The sequence below is a fragment of the Lepidochelys olivacea genome, assembly GCF_965140295.1.
Source record: "Lepidochelys olivacea isolate rLepOli2 genome assembly, chromosome: 15".
NCBI lineage: Eukaryota > Metazoa > Chordata > Testudines > Cheloniidae > Lepidochelys > Lepidochelys olivacea.
Window position 1 is genome coordinate 31,956,689 of NC_140425.1, and position 22,597 is coordinate 31,979,285.

The 22,597-nt window shown below is 44.8% G+C and overlaps 1 protein-coding gene across 1 annotated transcript; it reads left to right on the forward strand.

The window, feature by feature from the left end:
- The first annotated feature begins 7,752 nt into the window (after positions 1–7,752).
- TCHP (trichoplein keratin filament binding) lies at positions 7,753–21,511 on the forward strand. Its single transcript, XM_084649359.1, has 13 exons — positions 7,753–7,906; positions 8,069–8,256; positions 9,194–9,404; positions 10,246–10,302; positions 11,364–11,432; positions 13,501–13,674; positions 14,705–14,817; positions 15,148–15,214; positions 15,524–15,696; positions 18,742–18,823; positions 19,100–19,285; positions 19,655–19,798; positions 20,762–21,511. Exons 2-13 carry the CDS (start codon positions 8,069–8,071, stop codon positions 20,792–20,794), a joined length of 1,497 nt encoding a protein of 498 aa, XP_084505485.1. The 5' UTR covers positions 7,753–7,906; the 3' UTR covers positions 20,795–21,511.
- The last annotated feature ends 1,086 nt before the right edge of the window (positions 21,512–22,597 follow it).

The following is a 22,597-nucleotide window of genomic DNA, read 5'->3' on the forward strand; positions in this document are numbered from 1 at the left end:
TTAAAACAAACAAAGGGCAGGACGTCTTCACCCAAGCCAGGGTTAACCTGTGGAATTCCTCGCCAGGGGATGTTGCGGAGGCCAGAAGGATAATTGGGTATAAAAAACAACAACTAGGTAGTTCATGGCAGACAGGGCCATCCATTGCTATTAGCCAGGCTGGTCAGTGATACAGCCAAGTGCTTTGGGCAGCCTAACCCTCTGACTGCTAGCAGCTGGGACTGGCCAACAGGGGATGGATCACTTGATAATTGCCCTATTCTTTTCATTCCCTCTGAAGCATCTGGCATTAACCACTGTCAGAAGACAATGGATACCAGGCTAGATGGACCATTGGTCTGAGCCAATGTGGCCGTTCTTATGATAATTTGCCTGGTACTGAAGTTAGGTTTACCAGCCTGTAATTGCCAGAATCATCTCTGGAGCCTTCTTTTAAAATCTACATGAAATCAGCTACCCTTCCAGTCATCTGGTACAGAGGCTGATTTAAGTGATCGGTTACATATACACACCACAGTTAAAAAGAAAAGGAGGACTTGTGGCACCTTAGAGACTAACCAATTTATTTGAGCATGAGCTTTCGTGAGCTACAGCTCACTTCATCGGATGTAAAAGTACTCCTTTTCTTTTTGCGAATACAGACTAACACGGCTGTTACTCTAACACCACAGTTAGTAGTTTTGCAATTTCATATTTGAGTTCCTTCAGAACTCCTGGGTGAACACCAGAGCCAGTGCTAGGTATAAGGAGAGACAGCAATTGCTTAGGGCTCAGAGCAGCTCAAGGGGCCCCCCCTATTCACTTTTCAGTATAAGAATTTGCCTAGCACCGACTCCAGTGAACACCATCTGGTCCTGGTGACTTATTACTGTTTGACTGATCCATTTGTTCCCAATCCTCCTATATGGACACCTCAGTCTGGGACAGTTGCTCCGATTTGTCACTGAAAAAGAATGGCTCAGGTGTGGGAAATGCCCTCACATCCTCTGCAGTGAAGATAAATGCAAATAATTCATTTAGCTTGTGTGCAACAGCTTTGTCTTCTTTGCACGCTCCTTTAGCACGCTGATGTTCCAGTGATCCCACTGATTGTTTGGCAGGCTTCCTGCTTCTCCTGTACTTAAAAATCATTTTGCTGTTAGTTTTTGTGTCTTTTTCTAATTGCTCTTCAAATTCTCTTTCTGGCCTAATTATATTTTCCCACTTGACTTGCCAGAGTTTATGCTCCTTTCTGTTTTCCTCGATAAGGTCTGACTTGCAATTTTTAAAGGAAGTCTTTTTGTAACCACCTCTTTTACTTTGTTGTTTAGCCATGGTGGCATTTTTTGCTCTTTTTTTTATTTGGGGTATACATATAGTTTGAGCCTCTATTATGGTGTTTTAGTGCCAGAGCTCAGTATGCCCCACCTTAGTGCCATCCACAGAACCCAGTGCGCCCTGCCATGCTAGTGCCAGACCCAGCCCCTGGCATGCACCAGTATGCTAGTGCCAACCAGAGCACCAGGCATGTCCCACTATGCTAGTGGCAGGAGTGCCTGACACTCCCCAGCCAAGCAGAATCACAAAGACCAGCACGCCCCACTGCAGAGGTGCCCAGTTTGTCCCATGGAACATAAGAACATAAAAATGGTCATACTGGGTCAGACCAAAGGTCCATCTAGCCCAGTATCCTGTCCTCCAGTGGCCAGTGCCAGGTGCCTCAAAGGAAATGAACAAACAGAGGCTAGAGACACCATCCCTGCCCATCCTGGCTAATAGCCATTGATGGAGGTAGCACTAGGGATGCATGATGTGCCCCACGGACCAAACCGACTCTCAGTATTATCCCCGGAAGGCAGCTTGCTAGCCAAGTCATCCTTCTGGAATTAATGCCATCCAGCACCAAAGGCCTACATGCCTGTTGGCCGAGCTGAGTTCATGGCAGCCAGCACCAACGGCTTTCAAAGGTAGGTTTGCAGGCGAGAGCTGTGAGAACTGGGACTGGTCCATGTGTTCTGTGGAGGTTATCCTGACAACCTGAAGTCCAGTATATTTCATTAAGGTTGAACCTTCTATCTGTTTTCCCCTCCCAAAATGTTTCTTTCAGTTGCTTGTAAATGCTGCATTATATGCCAAGAGCCCTGTGCTGGGTCATTAACCTAATCATTATTACATCCCATTCTGGCTCAGGAGCAAAATATATTTCACTGCTTGCTTGGCTAAAGCAAGGGACAAATGTATCTCGAGGCCTTTTTGTGCCAGGAACTACGGTGTGTAGCTTAAGACAGAACTTTGTGCCCTTTGGTGCCTGTTCACACTGCAGCCTCAAATTGCGCTGGCTTTCCCCATTTGTGAAAATATCTGCCAATTACAGCTCCGCTGCACCGGGTAGAGCCAAGTGAGACAGAAGTGTGCTGGAGCATCTGCACTGAACGCAATTCAGAAATGTGTTTGTATATGATTTTCTCAATGATAGCATCTAGAAATCAAACTACACTCCTAGCAGCACTCGCTGGTAAAACTGACTGATTGTGCAGCCTCTTTATTTATACTTCATTGGCCCTGTTCCAGAGGTTCCTTTCTCAGGCCTTAATGAGGTATTCTAATCTAGTTTGTCATTAAATATTTAATATAACTAAATTTTTTATATAGACCAGATGGTTTAATTGGCACATAACTTACTGTTCCTGTTAGATCGGGCTTAAAAAACTTGACATGCAGACGGTGAATTTTAAGCACTTCCTCAAAAGGGAGGAAAAAGATTCAAACCAAAATCCTGCACACAGAGTGCTTTTTCCACTCAAAGTCTATGTGCAGTGCTTTCTTCCTGGGCAAAGAGAGTGCTTTCCCTAAATTCACACTGGGGTCCATGGCACTTCTGAAACAAAATACATCCACGGGGAAATGGAACTCTGGGAAGAGAAGACAAGATGGAAATGTAGTAAATTATAGTAACTAACATTAATCCCATTAAGCGTGGCAGGCCCCAGCGTGGAGATAGGACTTGTTAGTGACAGAAGCCTGAATCAGATTATCTATCACTGCAGTGTCCTTGAGAAGCAACTTGCTGAATAATACATCTTCACTAATTTGTCTCAAAAGCACAATTTCATAAGAAGTCCTGTACATAATTAAATATATACAAATTGTGTTAATGCAATGTTAAGGTAGCACAATTAAAGTCAGAAGTGCAGAAGTAGAGGCTCCAACACCCCATTATCTTGTCATCTCCTCTATGTTTTACATTTATATTATATATTTTATGGTACGCATAGTAAGATATCAAACGGGACATTTAACCAGCATAACAAGTGCAAAACATTGCATATGTGCCTCACAAGCAGGTTAATGTTGCTGTTGGAACCTGAATTTTTGTATTTTCTGAGTCTTTGTGATTTTAACTTTGCAGCACTAATAGTAAATTGGTGCAATATTTTGCATTTAATTTCCTGGGTTTTAGAAAAAGAATAAATGTCTTAAGTTGACATAAGTGCTTATGTCAACTCAAATGCTGAACAGGATAACTTTAAACTGCCTTAAATATTTACAGCACAATAAATACTTAAAGTGCTTGAAAGCTTTACAATGGTGTAAGGTTTTAAGGCACAGTAAGTACTTGAGGTAGCAACAAGTGCCTAAAACAACTCAAATCCTACAGATCACTGAACCTGTTCAACCATTTATTTGTGGCTGCATAATTGTTCAAACTGCTAGTAACACACATGTACAAGAGTGCACTTATGAAAGAGCTTAAGCTTATTTAGGACCCAATCCTGCCAGGTGCTGGACACCCTCATCACACACAGTAGTAACCTCAGCACCTCATAGGATCAGGCTCTTCATCTGTAAGATTGTGAGGGCAGGGACCTTGGGTGAAATCCTGGCTCTGTTGAAGTCAATAGCAAAACTCCCATTTATGTCAATAGGGTTAAGATTTCACCCCTTTTCTCTTTTTATATCATGTCATGTAGACTTTGAGCACTGTATAAATAATTTATATTAATAGCTGCTTTAAGCCTCCAGACTGACAGGTGTCTATTGACATGCAATTAAAGCACAGGGTGATTAGGTGCACACTTAACAAACCTCAAAAATGTTTTGTGCTCAGTTGTATAAAGAGAATGTATTTTGCAAGCTGTAAATGCCAGCCCTGGATATACCTGGCTTTCTATGTCTGTACTTTTTTACCTCCTTTTTAGAATGTTGCCTATTGCTGTTTGTCTTTTTTAAAATGCTGGATTTTTTTCAAAATTTAACAACAACAAAAGCACTTTGAGCAGAAAACAATCATAGAAATATCCAGGTCAGCAGGCATTTTTCAGTAAATAATGAGCATGTGAAAACAGGGGATTACATTGTTAAACAACTTTCACTGTAGCATGTGTGACTGCGTGCCCACTAGTTGAATTGTGTTTGAGTGGAATCTTTCTCCGATAGACCCAGTCACCTCCTCTGTCTTGATGAATTCATAGGTGGCATAGCTCGGTTTTTGTGAAATGACAATGGAAGCAATTCTGATGTCACAGGTATTCCGAGTTCATGACTTGTATGCGATATTTAGCTAAATGTGAGTTATTTGCCTACAATCCACAAGCACTTGTATTTGTTAGTTGCACAACCTCTGTCTTCTTTACAACTTCTAGCTGAAGAACTTGGACCTGTCAGCAAGAGGGAGTGTGAACAGATGATAAACTGGGAGTAAAAGGTATTTGGAATATGATTCACTTGGAATAGTTTGTTCTGTGTCTTGGGGTTTGTTGACTTCTGTTTGCAAGTCTATGGTCCTTTCTTGGGTATGAGTTCTCTGTCCTCTCTGAGAATTTATATCAGTCAGGTCAAAAGTTCATGTAGTTCAGTTTTGCCATATTCAAGTCATGAGGGTTCCCTTCTTGCTGATTATTCCTATATCTAAGTGGTATTTTATAGCTAGAACCTGCTGTAGGATTATTTAAGAAAGATTTGTAGTAATAATATAAATTAAAAGCACCTAATTTAGGGGAGTTCTGTAGTTTACTGGCCAAGCCAGTAGGCAAATGAGTGAGTCTAAATTATTAATATTACTTGAGTGACTTAAATTTCTGGTGTCCTACAACCAGAGATGAGAACACCAACTTTTAAAAATGCATCCAATTTGCAACCTTATCTCCATTAGGTTTATAACCTTGCTTGGCAATGTCAGGAAAACCTGCCAACGGTTGGAAAATGTGACTAGAACAGTCTCTTCAGCCTTTGTAGAGATGCAGAAGCTTAGAAACCTGTGACCACATCATGCTATCTAAAGATAGGGCAGTGCATCTAATTTGCCCCCCTCCATAAAAGTGATACCCTTACCTGAGCTCTTATTAAGTGACTAATAACGATGATCAGCCTATGTATGTTCTTGCACCAAATGCAAAATTCAACAAGAGATAGGATTATTAGAGGGAGTGTCAAGAGATTGTTGATTTGAATCAGTGGGATTTCTTCAGGTTCATACAGACGCCAGATGATTTGGGACTAGCTTGTTGAGAACGCCAGGTTGCGCTCCCTTTCATCGTTGTGAGTTGACCCCCACTACAACACTGCCTGCACCTGTAGCAAATGCTGTTGTCAACAACTTGTTGCTCATTCACTGTAACTTTTAAACCAGGTCTAAAAGAAATTAAATTCCTAACCCTCCAGTGCAAGTAACATTTCTACGTATAACAATAACAGAGCATTTCCAAAACCCAGCACCAGCTCAAAGCTAAGAGCAAAACCCCATTCAGTTAGATTCATCCCAGTGGTACTGCCAGACATATCATAGGTATCTCCTTGACTGTCGGTCAGATCTCTGGTCTTAATGGTCAGCTTGTGTGTTTTGTAATGCTTTGTTCATCATGCAGCCTGCTTTCCAAAGGTTAACACACAGACAGCAATGTTCGTTTTGCATACGGGCTCATCTCTGAAACCCACCTATTCTGCACACAGGACATGGAAGGCAATTCAGCCATTTCAATATTCTGCTAAAGAAATTGTTTCAGTAAGGTCAGACTCAAGAGAGCATGATTTACTGTCACATTGAGTGCATGGCTGTAACGTAGGTGCCTAAAATGTTCACGTGTATTTTTTGATCTTAGAAGGAGACATCTCAAGTCAATTCAGGGCCAAAAAACTAGGTATTTATAAAACCAAGGCTTTAAAATGCCTAATAGCAATGTTTTTTTTTTTTTAAAATTCAATTGAAATGGTGTTCTGTTTGTCACTAAACCTTCCCCTGCAGTGTTTGCAACCTCAGTTATATCACCTGAGGCTACTTCATGACAATCAGAGAATGTCACATTTACTAATGCACTCACAGTGCAGTAGAGAAGGCCCACCACAATGTATTAAATTACTGCAGTAGCCCTCAGGTCAGTTTGTGTCTGCTGCTCAGGCTACCGGAAACATCTTGTTTGTTCTGGGTCTGCTCAGAGGCATAACCTGTGTCTTTGCAGAGTCATCCCTCCCAGTACTACTATCACATCATTTCATTCACATTGTAACTCCCATCCCATCCTCATCACAAGTAAAACTGACTGGAAGTCCATCTTCTGGGTCATCCTGCCTGGAATGATAAAAGCAAACAAATGGCATAAATGGTGAAAAATACATTAGCTCATTAACATTCTTCCGGTGTGAACAATACTGGTGTTATTAGCAGCACAGGCAAATTTAAATGCATAATTTTAAATTCAAGATTGACCCTTTAAAATGCAGGTGTCTGCCCATGGCATCAATTTTACCTCACCTCTCCTTTTCTCTCTTCATCTTTGCATTCTCCTGCTACTCAGATACCTCCGGAACACACTCCCTTCCTTCGATTTGCCATTTAAAGTAAGCCACTCCTTCTGCAATGCCCATGTAAGTGCTTATCCCACACTGGACAAAATGCTGCCACCCAATCCAACACAGGGAAATATATGTAAAAAGCCAGCAGCACTAGTAAACGGCATTGTCTGTGGCTCATGGTAGGGCTTACTGTGTCTGATCACCATCCATCCACTTAGTATAAGCTCCTGGGAGGGATGATGTCTTCTTCTGTGTCTAGTACAGAGTCCAGCACCAAGCAGGGACTTTACAAATACAAGTAATAGTGACAGGTCAGCGAGTCCTTCACGTTCCTGGGAATCTCTGGCAGGGCTTGATAAACAATAAAGGGCCAGATTTCCAAATGTGTTTGTTGTCCAAAATGAAAATATGTGCGCAAGGTGAACATGACTGTAGGTGCAAATGGTCCGCATGCATGTGCAAACAGCGCACCTGTGTGCATGTGTGAGCACAAAGGGCGTGGGTGGGAATGTGTGCGTGCAAACGCGTGCGAGCACAAAGGGCGTGGGCGGGAATGTGTGCGCGCAAACGCGTGTGAGCACAAAGGGCGTGGGCGGGAATGTGTGCGTGCAAACGCGTGTGAGCACAAAGGGCGTGGGCGGGAATGTGTGCGTGCAAACGCGTGTGAGCACAAAGGGCGTGGGCGGGAATGTGTGCGTGCAAACGCGTGTGAGCACAAAGGGCGTGGGCGGGAATGTGTGCGCGCAAACGCGTGTGAGCACAAAGGGCGTGGGCGGGAATGTGTGCGCGCAAACGCGTGTGAGCACAAAGGGCGTGGGCGGGAATGTGTGCGTGCAAACGCGTGTGAGCAGGAATGTGTGCGTTCACACACTGGGGCGAAGGAAGTTTGCACAGGTCGGCTGGGGAAACCGCCCGCGCGCACACGAGGGGGCGGGGCGGGGCGGGGCGGGGGCGAGGCCGAAGTCGAGGCTGAGCTGGAGCAGCGGGGGGAAGGGTCGGTCTCGCCTGGTCGCGCGCTGAGGGACAGCGTGTCCCTCGAAGGCGCCCGTAGCCCCGCCCGGAAGCGTTGCCATGGTGCTGCGCGGCGGAGGCCGGACGTGCTGAAGCCGTTACTGTTCCCCGGCGGCCGCCGCTCGCGGTGAGTCCCCCCCCCCCCGCCCCGGTAGCGGCCACTTTGGGGCCGCCCGGGGGCACGAGCGCGGGGCGGGTTCCCCCGGGGGCTGGCCCCTGCCTGGCGCGGGGCCTCCCCGGGCATTGCCGGGCCGGGGCGCTGACTCTCGCCTGTGCTCGGGCTGTGCAGATGGCCTTGCCCGCGCGGCCCGCCTGGCCCAGCCGCAGCAGAGCCCTGGAGAAGCAGCTCGTGCGGCAGCGGGAGCAGGAGGCCCGCTGGCGGCAGCAGTGGGAGCGCAACAGCCGCTATTTCCAGCAGTCCGGGGTCTGCAGCGCCAAGCAGAGCCAGTGGAGCTCGCGCCGGTCCTATCAGCGGAGGTAAGAGCCCGGGGGCCGCCGGGGCTCCCCCGCGCCACGCCGGCTGCTGTGCCCGGCCGTGGGGCGGCGCCGGCCGCCGTGGGCCCGGGGCGGAAGGGCCGGTGCGTGCGGCTTGCGTGGGAGGCCGCGGACACGGGAGGTCCCGCGTTGCCCTCAGTCCGGTGAGCTGAGAGGGGCTCTGGGGCAGCAGACAGGAGTCAGCAGCGTGCCCTTGTTGCCAAGGCGGCCAGTGGCATTTTGGGGTGTATACGTAGGGGCACGGCCAGCAGATCGAGGGACGTGATCGTCCCCCTCGCTTCGACACTGGTGAGGCCTCCTCTGGAGTACTGTGTCCAGTTTTGGGCCCCCCACTACAAGAAGGATGTGGATAAATTGGAAGGAGTCCCGCGGAGGGCAACAAAATTGATGAGGGGACTGGAACACATGAGTTATGAGGAGAGGCTGAGGGAGCTGGGATTGTTTAGTCTGCAGAAGAGAAGAATGAGGGGGGATTTGATAGCTGCTTTCAACTACCTGAAAGGGGGTTCCAAAGAGGATGGCTCTAGACTGTTCTCAATGGTAGCAGATGACAGAACGAGGAGTAATGGTCTCAAGTTGCAGTGGGGGAGATTTAGGTTGGATATTAGGACAAACTGTTTCACTAGGAGGGCGGTGAAACACTGGAATGCGTTGCCTAGGGAGGTGGTGGAATCTCCTTCCTTAGATATTTTTAAGGTCAGGCTTGACAAAGCCCTGGCTGGGATGATTTAGTTGGTGTTGGTCCTGCTTTGAGCAGGGGGTTGGACTAGATGACCTCCTGAGGTCCCTTCCAACCCTGATATTCTATGATTCTATGAGCATGCGGTCTGTGTCTTGAGACTGCCCTGTGTCTCGCAGGCGATCTTACTCTGGGCCAGCCTGATGCTTAATCCTCCCTCCCGTTATGTGTCTTTGGTAGCATGAACGCATATCACGGTGAGAAAATGAAAGAGGAAAAAAAACTTAGCTTGGAGCAGAGACGAGAACAACTTAGGAAACTTTTGTACGAGGAGCGAGAATTGCTGGCAGCAGAACTCGGGGAGCTGAGGCTGAACAAGGAGTCCGAGCTGAGCAAGATCAGAGAGAGAGGTGAAGATTTGAAATCTGCCAAAGAAGAGCGCCGGAAAAAGGTAGCTTGTGAGAAGCGGTCTGAGGGGTGTGTGTGGGCTGAGCTGGGGTGCCCTTCTGTCCCTCTCACACCTGGGGCTAAGGGTAAGTCTCTCTTTGATTTAAAACTTGATTAGAGAAATATATGTCCCCTGTGTCTGCGTCCTGCAGGAAAGGGAACTCGTGATTTCTAAATACCTGTTTTGGGCTTGGTTAACAGAGTGTCAAACAACATGAGAGGAACAACTAATCTTGACTTCTTGCTATTGAAGGGCCCTCAGCGCTTTCTGTAAGAGCTGGGGTGCTATCCCTGAGATCCTGACTATTACACTCAGCCTGTTTATATTGCTGCAGCAGTTTTAACCGGGGAAGTCATTCTTCACTTTCCCTCGTGTTGCTACTTCCATGGTTGGCTGCCAAACTGAATCATGAATTGGCTGCATGTCACTGGTGGGTGAGTCAGTCCTTAAATAGACAGTTTGCAAAGCATTTGGAGAGCTTCCTGGAGAAGAGATGCCCTATAATTCTATCCAGTAATATGTCTGTCTAAAAATTCTGGGGTTTAGAATTGGAGGATTGAGTCTCCAGTTGGCTCAATCTTATTGGAGGATTAAGCCTTAATAAGAGTAATTCCCCTCCCCTCCATATAATTACAATAGTATATGTTCCTGACATGCTGATAGGATGGCCAATCCCTTTGATTTAGTAACATTCCAAAGATGTGTTCACTAGCTGTCTGGAGGGATTGTCAAGTATGATCAGGGTTGGGAAATACAGCACTAAACTGATGTTTTGGGAGATTGTAATATTTATTAACATTTTGATCTACTCTGATGTGGTCTGACTCTCGTGTTTTGTTGATAGGTTGCTGAAGAGCTGCTGTATGAACACTGGAAGAAGAACAATACCAAACTCCGAGAGGTGATAATTACTGGGATCCCTTCACTAATGTTTTGTGTGTACTAAATCAGGTTTTAGATTTTTAAAAATTAAGTAACAGATGTCAAGATAAGAAAAATGGTTCAACTACTTAAGAGTTCTGTATCATCACTCCACAGGCATGTGTTCTTCCAAATAATCAGAAACCTTTTTATTCCATTACTGACTCTGCAGACCCTCAAATGCAAACACTACAGTAGAAGCACCTCCTTGTGAGGTGAGGTTGGTGCCAATGCAAGAAACTAGACAGCAATATTCTCAGATACTCGGCTTTTGCCTTGTACTATAGGCTTACCAGATACAGTTTTCAAAAGCATCTAAGTCCCTTTAGAAGTCAATGGGACTGAACTTCCAAAGGGACTTAGATATTTTTGAAAATTGTATTCTGTACTAAGTGCTTTCTTAGCCTTTGTTCTGCTGGCCCTCCACTCTGCCTGCTTATTGCTATAGTCTTTAACATTTGTGATTATTCCCAACTAGTCCTGTGATTGGAATTGCTACATGAGTCCAAGGGCTAGCAGGGGCTGAGGAATGCTGTACCAATTGCATGTTCAGCTCTTGGCAGAAAGAGCATCCCACTGCTGGCTGTAAAACATGTCACAACCACTGGTATAAAGGCTCACTTCTGGGGTGGTGGGCAAATTTGCTGGAAGGAATTCTGCTGCTCAGTGTTCCATACTGCAAACTGATCCTTAGCAGTGACCTCTATGGCTTAGGTAGCGGTGTATTAGTAGGCTCCACAGAGCCCCATCTAATCTTCCTTGGCCAAAGAGGTTCATGAGTATCTCAACTGAGAGAGGTGGTCATTTAGTCTCCTCTTCTGAAGGCTGAGAATCTCCCTAAGACAGCCAAGCTCAGGGGATTCTGCTGCTATACTGTGGGCTACCCCAGAACAGACAGTTGTCTGGGAATGCAATGCTTACTAGTTAGTTATTTCTCCCTGTCTGCAGACCTATAACAATCCACATAATAGATTCTTAGAGCCTGTTTCCATGGTACAGAATGGGAGACCATTTTGCGATTATCTCTGTTCTCTTCTTCAGATTGAGTCAGAGCTCCACAAGAAGCATGTGATAGACGTTTGGGGCGATCAGCTAACAGAAAAGAAGCAGGTATGCTAGGATTGCTCTAAGTCAGGGTTTCTAAAACTTCATTGCACCATGACCCCCTTCTGACAACAAAAATTACTGGGAGACCCTAGGAGGGGGGCCTGTAGCCTGAGCCCCGCCACCTAGGGCTCAGGCTTTGGCTGCAGGTGGTGGGGCTCAGGCTCTGGGCCCCAGCAAATCTAATGGCAGCCCTAATGACCCCATTAGAACGGAGTCGCAACCCACTTTGGGGTCCCGACCCACAGTTTGAGAACCACCACTCTAAGTCATACTGATACCTCTTAGCTGTGGAAAGAGTGCTGAAGTGTAAGAGCAGATACTATTTTGGTTTTTTTGGGGTGGGGGAGAGGAATGTTCATTTTATCTGACTTCTCCCCTCCCCTCCCCCCAGAAACCTTCTTTCTGTAGAGACTTAGCCTTCCACCTCCTGCACATAGATGTTAGTGTTGTCAGAGGTGGAAGGGACTGCCAAATACTTTCTTCTACTCAGTTGTGAGTGAATGTATAGTGGTGCCTCACTGTTTCCCATGAAGATGGGATCTAGCAATTTAATTCTGCCTCAACTTCTCTCTCAGGCAAGTATATAAATCTCCTTTCTGGCTTTATTTCTGGTTTGTTTGCTTGATAATATAAAATCAGGGGCATTGCTTCGTAGACTAAATAAATTGCATGACTTGCTGTGGCACCAAGGGCACTGTTCCAACCTAAGAGACCTAAATGCAGGACCTATGTGAGAACCTCTTCAAGAACTTGTTCCTGCACCACAAACTAAACTTTGGCAAACTTAGCAGTTTCAGATATCAAAATATGCAAGGTCTTATTTAACTCTTTGGTTAGTTTGAAGGCAGCCTACAGGAGATAGCTATGTTGGCAGTGAAAGTACAGATTGTCAAGCTTCCTGGAGTGGCTCACGGACATGGGTGCCAACTTCAGGGCAGACTGTTACAGCCAATTTGGAATTTGTGCCATTGTTTGTATGTTCTATAATTAGATTTCACCAACCAAGTATCAAGTGTGAACTCCTCAGGGGCTATAACAGCCTTAACATAGAGTCACAGGTGGTCCCTTTGGGCACTCTGGTTTATCTTGCCACTGTGATAGATAGACCCTTACACCAAAAAAATCACAATAATATTCAGGTTACTCCCAGTCACCCCAGGTCAATTGTACCTTAGACAATGCTTGTAGCCAATCCTATTATAAACTAAAGGTTTACTAACTAAGAAAAGGAAATAAGAGTTATTAGGTTAGAGTAGGTAAACATACACACACAAATGAGTTATAATCTTAGGTTCCAAAAAGTAATAAACCCTGCTGTAATGTGCAGGTTCCGTATGTCCTTTAGGGCTTACCCAGCTAAACAGTGGGGGATCTCTTGCTTATGCTCCGAAGTTTTGCCTTCTCCCTGAAGTCCAACCAGCATAGGGATAACAAATTATTCTTGATGCGGATTTTTATTCCCATCCCCCAAAGTTCAACAACTGTTGCATGTCTCCTCTTGATGGGTGTGGGGGGAGTAATCAACAAAGTATTTTGTCCACTGATGTCCAGTGGTTTCTCTGGCATCAATGGGTCTTCTGTTGGGCAGAGGACACCTTTTTCAGTATATTGGTATTTCACACTTGTTAATGCTTCTCTTCAGATTGCGGGGGTTTACAGTTGTAGAGCAAACACTTTTGTAGTTACAGAGCACACTCTTAAAGCTGACCTTCTAACATGGGGTATCGACATAAGCTGAATACAGCGGACCCTCACCAGAGCGCACATCGCTATAGTGCAGATTCGCATATAGCGTGGTCGCGGCGATGGATCCCAAATTTAAATATTGGGATCCATGGTAATACGGTCCCCACATGGATCCTGAACCCCGCGTTCCAGCGAGTGTCTGGTGTACATGCAGCGTCCTACAAGCATTTCATAAAGTCTAAACACAGTCTGAAGTGACTGATAACCCAGACTTTTAAAATGTTAGAATATTTGTATATATAGAACACCCTATTAGTTGAAATACATGTGATTTGGTATTGATTTACAGTTATTACGTTAAAATGTTTTGTTTGGGCTCAATCAGCAAGAAGCAACTGAAAGAGAAGAAAAAAGACGGTATGAAAATGAATATGAAATTGCCCGAAGAGAAGCACTGGAAAGACTGAAACAAGAGAAAGAAAGGAGGCAGCTGGAAGAGAAGAAACGAGCTGAGGTGTTACTGCAACAAATGGAAGAACTGAAGTTCCGGGAGATGGAGGTAACTAGTTAGTTTCCCCTCATCTGAAGCAGAGTGCACTTGCTAGCCTCCAGTCCAGGTGGGAGATACCAGAGCAGTGAGTTGGTTCTGAACCCACTCTAATGGAATCTTAGAAGGGAGAGGTCAGGCCAGTGTTATGATTCTGGCTGAATCTGTTTCTCAATACTGAGGTGAAGCAGCAGGGCCAGTCGTTCTAACTGGATGTGACGTGGCTTCTGCTAGCAATGACTCCTTACTTTCTACCTGTGTCTTGGTACTTTTCAGTGAGATTTAGCCCTGGGCCTTCATGTGTTCCTCCCTAGTATTTGAGCACCCCAATTTCATTTGTTGCCTCAGAGAAAGGAGGGTTGTTTTAGGAACCTCACCAAGCCTGGTAGCTTGCAGCCTGAAGGCTTTTTTCCAACAGGAGTTCCTAGTTATGTCTCCAATATTCTAACACACTAAGGCAAGAGTGAAATTAGTGTGGGATCTTTACCATACCCAAAAAGAAACTGCTTGAAAAGGAGTCTAGTTTTTTTTAGAACTCATCCCACTGCTGGCAGTAAAACATGCCACAACCACAGGTACAGAGGTTCAATTCTGAGGTGGGGTGCCAGCCTCCTGCTGGAAGGAATTTGTCTCAAAGTGTTTCATGCTGCCAGCTGCCAATACCTGAGAACACTTCCAGATCAGGGAGGATTTTATCTTCTTCCCTTCTCCTTATTTCCCACTGGAACCCTCAGGATCAGGCTTTATGGCTACTGCTTCTCTGTCAGCGAGAACCAACCAGTCATTGAAGCAGCTTCTGACTCAATGGGCATGGTTGTTATATTGGAGAGTACATCCTGAAAAATGTACCCTGTTCTAATGGTAGTGCTGGATATAGAGAATTGCAGATGTTACTCTAGTACTGATGAGAAAATGAAAGATTGTGCTGTGTAACTGGTTCTCTGTGCTGCTTTTGCCCTCCTGCAACAACTATAAAGAATCTGAGAATGGATGGGGAAGCTGGAGGCTGTAGCTCCCTGAAACGCTATTCCTTTTATAACAGGCAACAAAACTGAAGAAAGAGCAAGAGAATTTACTAAAACAGCAATGGGAGCTGGAGGAGCTGGAAGAAGAGAGGAAGCAAATGGAAGCATGCAGGAAGAAGCTGGAGCTTGGGTATGATATGGTATAGTTCAGTGCTGTGGGTGTTGGGAGAAAGCCATTCCTGTGTCCATGGTAGTACCTACTGTATGTGGGGATATTGTCAGTGTTACTGTGGGCTGTATATTTACTTAATATTGTATATCTGGAAAATCCAGAGCAGTGGATGGGCTAGCACTTTAAATAGACATAGTGCAATTTTTTTTCCTAACGCAGTAAGAACTGTTCCCCCTACCAATGCTTATAGATGGTACTAGTCATGGTTCGCTTTTCTGAATGTTGCTAAATAAGAACATGGGACTTTGGAGCTAGTCTGGTTTTGTATCCTCTTTTTTTTTTTCCTAGTCGCTTTTTGAGACATCAGTATAATGCCCAACTAAAGAGACGTGCACAGCAGATACAACAGGAGCTGGTAAGACAAGACCAGAGATCACTTAACTGTTCTATGTAGTACACTCTTCTTGCACTAGAAACTGCTGCTTCTGCATGTTGATTACTTTGTTTGCATATCTCGTCTGTCCAGAGCCTTACCAAGCTTCTTCCATCTCCCCCTGGTGGCATTAGGGCAAGAGGAAATTAGGAATGGTGCTGAGGATCTGTTATGTGCTTCCAGTCCATGATTAGTCTTGACATTAGCATGTTTGTGCACATTGAGAACTTACTTGCAGCCTGGTTTGAAAACCTGCTGTGTGTGTGTGTGACTTTTCTGGCTTTTCTCTAGGAGATGGACAGACAAATACTATTAGCCCTTCTAGAGAAGGAAGATGAGGACCAACGCCTCCACTCCGCTAGACGGGAGCGGGCTGCTGCAGATGCTGCCTGGATGAAACATGTAATTGAGGAGCAGCTCCAGTTAGAAAAGGCACGAGAGGCAGAACTGGAGACCATTTTCAGGTGAATCTGACAAGCCTCCTGTAGGTTGCTGGAGAGAGTTTAAATGTGATGAATGCTTCCCTTTAAAAACATCCTTTTTTCTAGGTTGGTAGAACTCTGTAAATGTTACTTTGTTGATACACACAGGCGAGGAAGGGACAACTTGAAGCCATCTTCTTCCTGGCTTCCTAGTTAGTCTTGCAGTTTTAGAAGGAAAGGCTGATTACACAGAGTCCTGTGTAACAGAAGTAGGGGTGGATTTTAGGTCCTTTTCTACTTTCCATCTTTTATGTTGAATGGTTTAGCCATCCAATCACAATGTTGGACATAACACAACGATATTAAGGTGAAAGGACACAGTTCTTTTGGCTGAAAAGCATCAAGACCTTCTGGTTCCTTCTCCTTGATGGGAGTGATTCCATAATCAGTCTCTCTTATTGCAACTAGTACTAAAGTTAATAAACAGGGAGCAAGTATTTTTAGAAATAATGGATTGGCAACAGTGAACAAGTCTGATCCTTGCCCATCCACATTAGGACTCTAGTCAGACTTTTCTGACAAGAACTTAAAACCAGCATTTGATCATCTAGCCAGTGGGCTTTGTGGCATCTATATGATTTCTAAAGTTGTGTGTTTCCTTTTGTTTCTCAAGAGAGATGGAGGTTGAAAGAGAATCCACTGTAACCCCACTGACTTCAAAAAGTTTACATGGGGTGTGAGTGGGAGCAGAATTTGGCTCAGTGAAAGCTAGAGGAGTCAGTATGATACTTCATAGGGACTTTCCTTGCTATACATGCTGTTGCGAAAGAGCTTTGCAAACTAAATTTTCTGGCAGTGCCCTGGTTTCCCATCTCTGTTGGAAGCAGGAGCACCTCTGAGCATAAGGTTTAGAACAGACAAATTTCTTTCTTGCAGTTCTCTACATACGCATGTTTCAGAGTAGCAGCTGTGTTAGTCTGTATTCGCAAAAAGAAAAGGAGTACTTGTGGCACCTTAGAGACTAACCAATTTATTTGAGCATGAGCTTTCGTAAGCTACAGCTCACTTCATCGGATGCATAAAGTGGAAAATACAGTGAGGAGATTTATATACACACAGACCATGGAAAAAATGGGTGTTTATCATACATATTGTAAGGAGAGTGATCACTTCAGATGAGCTATTACTAGCAGGAGAGTGGGGTGGGGGGAGAGAAAACCTTTTGAAGTGATAATCAAGGTGGGCCACTTCCAGCACATTTCCAGGAGTTAACAATAAAGTCTGAGGAAGAGTGGGGAGGCGAGGGGGGAGGAATAAACAAGGGGAAATAGTTTTACTTTGTATGACTCAACCACTCCCAGTTTCTATTCAAGCCTAAATTATATCCAATTTGCAAATTAATTCCAATTCAGTATTCTCTGAGTCTGTTTTCTAAGTTTTTTTTGTTGAATAGTCACTTTTAGATCAGAAATCGAGTGACCAGAGAGATTGAAGTGTTCTCCGACTGGTTTATGAATGTTATAATTCTTGACATCTGATTTGTGTCCATTTATTCTTTTACGTAGAGACTGTCCAGTTTGACCAATGTACATGGCAGAGGGGCATTGCTGGCACATGATGGCATATATCACATTGGTGGATGTGCAGGTGAACGAGTCTCTGATAGTGTGGCTGATGTGATTAGGCCCTATGATGGTGTCCCCTGAATAGATATGTGGGCACAGTTGGCAACGGGCTTTGTTCCAAGGATAGGTTCCTGGGTTAGTGGTTGTGGTGTGTGGTTGCTGGTGAGTATTTGCCTCAGGTTGGGGGGCTGTCTGTAGGCAAGGACTGGCCTGTCTCCCAAGATTTGTGAGAGTGATGGGTCGTCCTTCAGGATAAGTTGTAGATCCTTGATAATGCGTTGGAGGGGTTTTAGTTGGGGGCTGAAGGTGACGGCTAGTGGCGTTCTGTTATTTTCTTTGTTGGGCCTGTCCTGTAGTAGGTGACTTCTAGGTACTCTTCTGGCTCTGTCAATCTGTTTCTTCACTTCAGCAGGTGGGTATTGTAGTTGTAAAAATGCTTGATAGAGATCTTGTAGGCGTTTGTCTCTGTCTGAGGGGTTGGAGCAAATGCGGTTGTATTGTAGAGCTTGGCTGTAGACAATGGATCGTGTGGTGTGGTCTGGATGAAAGCTAGAGGTATATAGGTAGGAATAGCAGTCAGTAGGTTTCCGGTATAGGGTGGTGTTTATGTGACCATCGCTTATTAGCACCGTAGTGTCTAGGAAGTGGATCTCTTGTGTGGACTGGTCCAGGCTGAGGTTGATGATGGGATGGAAATTGTTGAAATCATGGTGGAATTCCTCAAGGGCTTCTTTTCCATGGCTCCAGATGATGATGTCATCAATATAGCACAAGTAGAGTAGGGGCATTAGGGGACGAGAGCTGAGGAAGCGTTGTTCTAAATCAGCCATAAAAATGTTGGCATACCGTGCGGCCATGCGGGTACCCACAGCAGTGCCTCTGATTTGAAGGTATACATTGTCCCCAAATGTGAAACAGTTATGGGTGAGGACAAAGTCACAAAGTTCACCCACCAGGTTTGCCGTGACATTATCGGGGATAGTGTTCTTGACGGCTCGTATCCATCTTTGTGTGGAATGTTGGCGTAGAGGGCTTCTACATCCATAGTGGCCAGGATGGTGTTTTCAGGAAGATCACAGATGCATTGTAGTTTCCTCAGGAAGTCAGTGGCTCTCCCCCCCCACCCCACTTTCCTGCTGGTAATAGCTCATCTTAAGTGATCACTCTCCTTACAATATGTATGATAAACAGCCATTTTTTCATGGTCTGTGTGTATATAAATCTCCTCACTGTATTTTCCACTTTAATTATGCATCCGATGAAGTGAGCTGTAGCTCACGAAAGCTTATGCTCAAATAAATTGGTTAGTCTCTAAGGTGCCACAAGTCCTCCTTTTCTTTTTACATACACATGTAAACTGGAGAGGCTGCAGGAAATAAGGTATTGAAGGCTTCTCTGTTATTGTCTCTTTATTGCAAGCAATAATGCTGGAAAGGAACTCTCCTCTCTCTCTTTCCTTCAGGGAAGAAGCTAAACAAGTGTGGGAAAAAAGAGAAGAAGAATGGGAGAGAGAGAGGAAGGCCAGAGACAGACTGATGAATGAGGTGGTGCCCTCTCTACAGCGATTACTGTGCTCTCCTGGTTAAAACAGGGACTTTTATACTGGTGTAAAATTTACATAGAATACATAGTAGAGGCTCAGTAAGGCCTCTGGTTACCTCTGTGCCAGGGGATGGGCTTTTCTTTGTTGGCCCAAGTTATTTTCTGAGAACTGGCTTAACTGTCTAGATAAAGATCTGCTTAGTTTGGTTTCTGAGTCTGGCCCCTTTCTTTCTATTTACCCTATTTCTTCCCTTCATCCCCCTTCTTATTCCAAACAGGTCCTTGCAGGCAGACTGTGTCAGATCCAAGAGAAGGTGGAGCTAAATCGACATGCCCAGGAGGAATGTGTAAAATACCGGGAACAACTGATTAGGGAGCTTGAGGAGGCAAAAGAGCTGACTCGCCGAGAGAGAGAGGAAGAGGAGGAACTAAAAACAGCTCGCAAACAAGAGCTGGAGTCCCAGGTAGAGCCCCGGTCTTCATCAAACCTGCACCCGAGGTCATTCAGGATGCTGTTAGCTAATGTACTTTGCTTAGCTAGTTTTTAGTGCATGGAAAAATGCTCTTAGATTCCTTAGTGTCAGAACAAGGTTCTCGGTAACTTTCTACTGAAACTTTCCCAATTTTGCTAGCAAAGGTAGAGTACACATTGCAAGCAGATGTAACTGCTGCTTAGTTAGGTAACTCCCACCCTAATACTAAAGTATCCAATTAACTAAGATGGATCTGACACTGATTCAAGCCTTTTGAGTCCTGACCTTTCCCACCCTTTGTTTAGTTGGGTCTGTTTACCTGTGCTCTCACTTCAAGGGCATATCTTTAAAAATACACAGCTTACAGAGCGTCGCCTCCAAGAGCAGGAAGAGTCACAGCGCCAGAAAGAGGAGGAGGAAGAAGCAAGACTGGCAGAGCAACGCTGTGAGGAGTTAGTGTGGCAAGAGGCCAAGCGCATGACTGAGCGGGGCTATCACAGTAAGGTAAGGAGCAGGATCCTTGGCAGGACCAGATGGAATCATGCACGTTGCCCACCCTAACGTTCCATTCCCAGCTAGTTCATGGTGTTTGACAATGGAGGTCAGCATGCTGCAGAGAATAACCAGCAATTGCCTCTGAGCACAGTTCCTCTTCATCAGGAAAAGTCAGAGCTGCTCCTGAGGTGGGCAAAGGTTTCACACCTAAAAATGCTCTCAGTGTCCTTGCTCAGGGGCAGTGACTGCTGGCAGAGTAAGTTCACTACCTCTCCCCCACTGCCATTTCTAATGGGTCTCCCAAATGAAAAGGGGTCACTGTCTCGGGAAGGTTCAGATTGCTATGGTATTATGTCTCAGGCGTTGCCAGTTTCCTGTCTTTTGCAGATAATCATTTTATAAGTCTTTAAAGCAAGATCTTTCATAACTGCCTCAAAGTATATCCTAAGTTCTCAATCCATGCAATAGTGTGTGGCTATCACCAGGTGCTTCACTGTGCTGCTCCCACCATCCCTGTCTCTGCCCAAGAATCCAAAAAAACTACAAAAGCAGCAGGATCCTGTTTGTCAAATGCAGCATTCCTGCTGCCAGAATACTAACTGGTTTTGGAAAGTTTCTTACATGCCCAGGAAAAAAAACACCTGTCCTATGCCAGCTGGCTTCTAATTCTAGATGATAGGACAGAGTGTTTTCATTCTTATCCCTTTACCATAGCAGTAATGAGAACCTTTGACACCCTCTCATTGCTTGGCACTCCAGTTCTCTTTGGAGGAGTGACTATCCAAGTAACTGGTGGCTTTTCATGAAAGTTGTTGTCTTGTCCATTAATAGAACATGGTACTGTCTGCAAAACGAGAACCACCAGCTACAGCTTATCCACTAAGGGGCCAGCACCTTGAGTATGACATGCCTGGGAGTTTAATTCTGAATGTAAAATTCTTATGGTATTTCTTGCTATTGACTTTCTTCCAGCCCTATGGTCGTCCAAAAACAGCTTGGACCTGAGAAGTGTTGCCCTTAAGTTCTGAGGTGTGAGTATCAGTATGAAGGACTCAGTGTTGCAGGCTGTTTGTCTGTTAAGATCAGGCTTTTGTGGAATATTTCAAAACCAAGAATCAACGCGCTGTCCTCATGAAATTGTAAGGAATAGTCCATGAAGCTGATGGAGATGGGCCCAGTGCAAATGAAGGGTGAAGTTTTCAAAAGCATTCAGCCAAATTCTCCCATTGAAGTAAAGGTCAAATTTTCATTGAATGCAGTAGCAGCAGAGGTAGGCTAATGGAGCTTGATTTGAAAATACTATCTTAAGTGTGGAGAGGGCTGTACACCATTCCAGCTGCTTCCAGTGTTTAGAAGCTGTCAAGTGACACAATGTAGCATGTAAGGCAAAGTCAACTGTCCAACTACACTTCAAACAGGAAAAAGTGATGGAAGAGTAAATAGCTGCATGTGTTCTTGACAAACGCAACCCAGTTTAATCAATGATACTAAACCACTGACTGTTGCTGTTTATAGCTGAAAGGGTTTCTTTAAGAACCATGCATCTTCTATTAACCCAAAGTAATGTTTGCTCAGAAATCCCTCCTGTGCTTTCTTATCCCCATGCATTGTAAAACAGGGTTTGTGAGAATTGTAGTGCCTGTGTATGTCAATTTGACACAAGTTTCATTTAGGCTCTAGGATTTTAAAGATTTCAATAAATATTTACTTGTCTAAGATTTATTAAGTTTTCATACCATCTCATTTTCAAAAAGGGATCACTGCACTGGATGTGCTTATGACCAGCTGTCTAGTGAACAGTGCAGTACAGGCCTTAACAAGGGATACCACTAGTTTGAAATTAGACACTCCTAGGTCTCTAAAAGGGGGGATTTTCTTTAAAAAACCTAGCTCACCCTTCTTCCCAGACTAGAATAATGTGCTAAAGGGAGAAATGATTCTCCTCTCCTGTGCGTGCCCCCCCCCATACCTTTGTAAATGGGGTTCAGATCTCTTAAATGACATTACAGCTAGTCTCTGCTGTTAGAATCAGAGCTTAAGGTTGTACACGAGTGGAGTACTGGCTGGTGCTTTAAACTACCTCTTCCTACTAATCCACTCAATAGCACTGGGAGAGGCAGTTAAGTACTCTGCCTTTTGTCACTACATAAAACACATATCTATAAACAAAATAGAATATTAAAGCAGCTGTTTTTACCCCACTACTAAGTTAGGGAACTGTGTGAAATCCCTGGTTGGATTGTTTGGTCCTCAGTATTGGTAAGCACACAGTACATGGAGTTCCAGAAAGCTCAAGTAAAGAGTTGGGTAGTGCTAGTCCACTGAGCTTTGCTGTGCAGCTGGAGGTTTGCATCCTCGACTGTAAAAATCTAAATCTTGCCCTCGTGTGTATTTTTAAAAGGAAAACATGAAATAGGAACAACTGCTGCCTAAAATTCATCAAGCTTATCCTGTACTTTCACCCCACAGAGAGTTATAAGTTATCGTCCCACTTATTTTTTCCAGTACATTATTTCACTGTAATAGAAGGCAGTGATGTGGCTGAGCTCAACTGTTAAATACTGCGAGGAACATTTTAAGTTGGTGCACCTGTCTCACTTAAAACATGTGATATAATGGACAATACAGGTGGAATCGGAGTTGCCTAAACACACCTGCTTGGGATTCCCACCTTGTGCTTGTAGAGACCCATGTTGTGTTGCAGGTAGTTAGAGCCTTGTTCGTTCAAACGCTAGCAGCAGCAGCTCTTCTCAGATTTCCACGGCAGGCGCCCAATGCAGCAGGCTGCCGCTCACGAAAGCTTGTGCT

Bases quoted from the DNA above. Each gene is read 5' to 3' on its own strand.
- TCHP (XM_084649359.1), top strand. From the start codon at position 8,069: ATGGCCTTGCCCGCGCGGCCCGCCTGGCCCAGCCGCAGCAGAGCCCTG. The intron at 8,257-9,193 runs GTAAGAGCCCGG...TGTCTTTGGTAG, and splicing joins CGCCGGTCCTATCAGCGGAG to CATGAACGCATATCACGGTG. The intron at 11,433-13,500 runs GTATGCTAGGAT...GGGCTCAATCAG, and splicing joins AGCTAACAGAAAAGAAGCAG to CAAGAAGCAACTGAAAGAGA.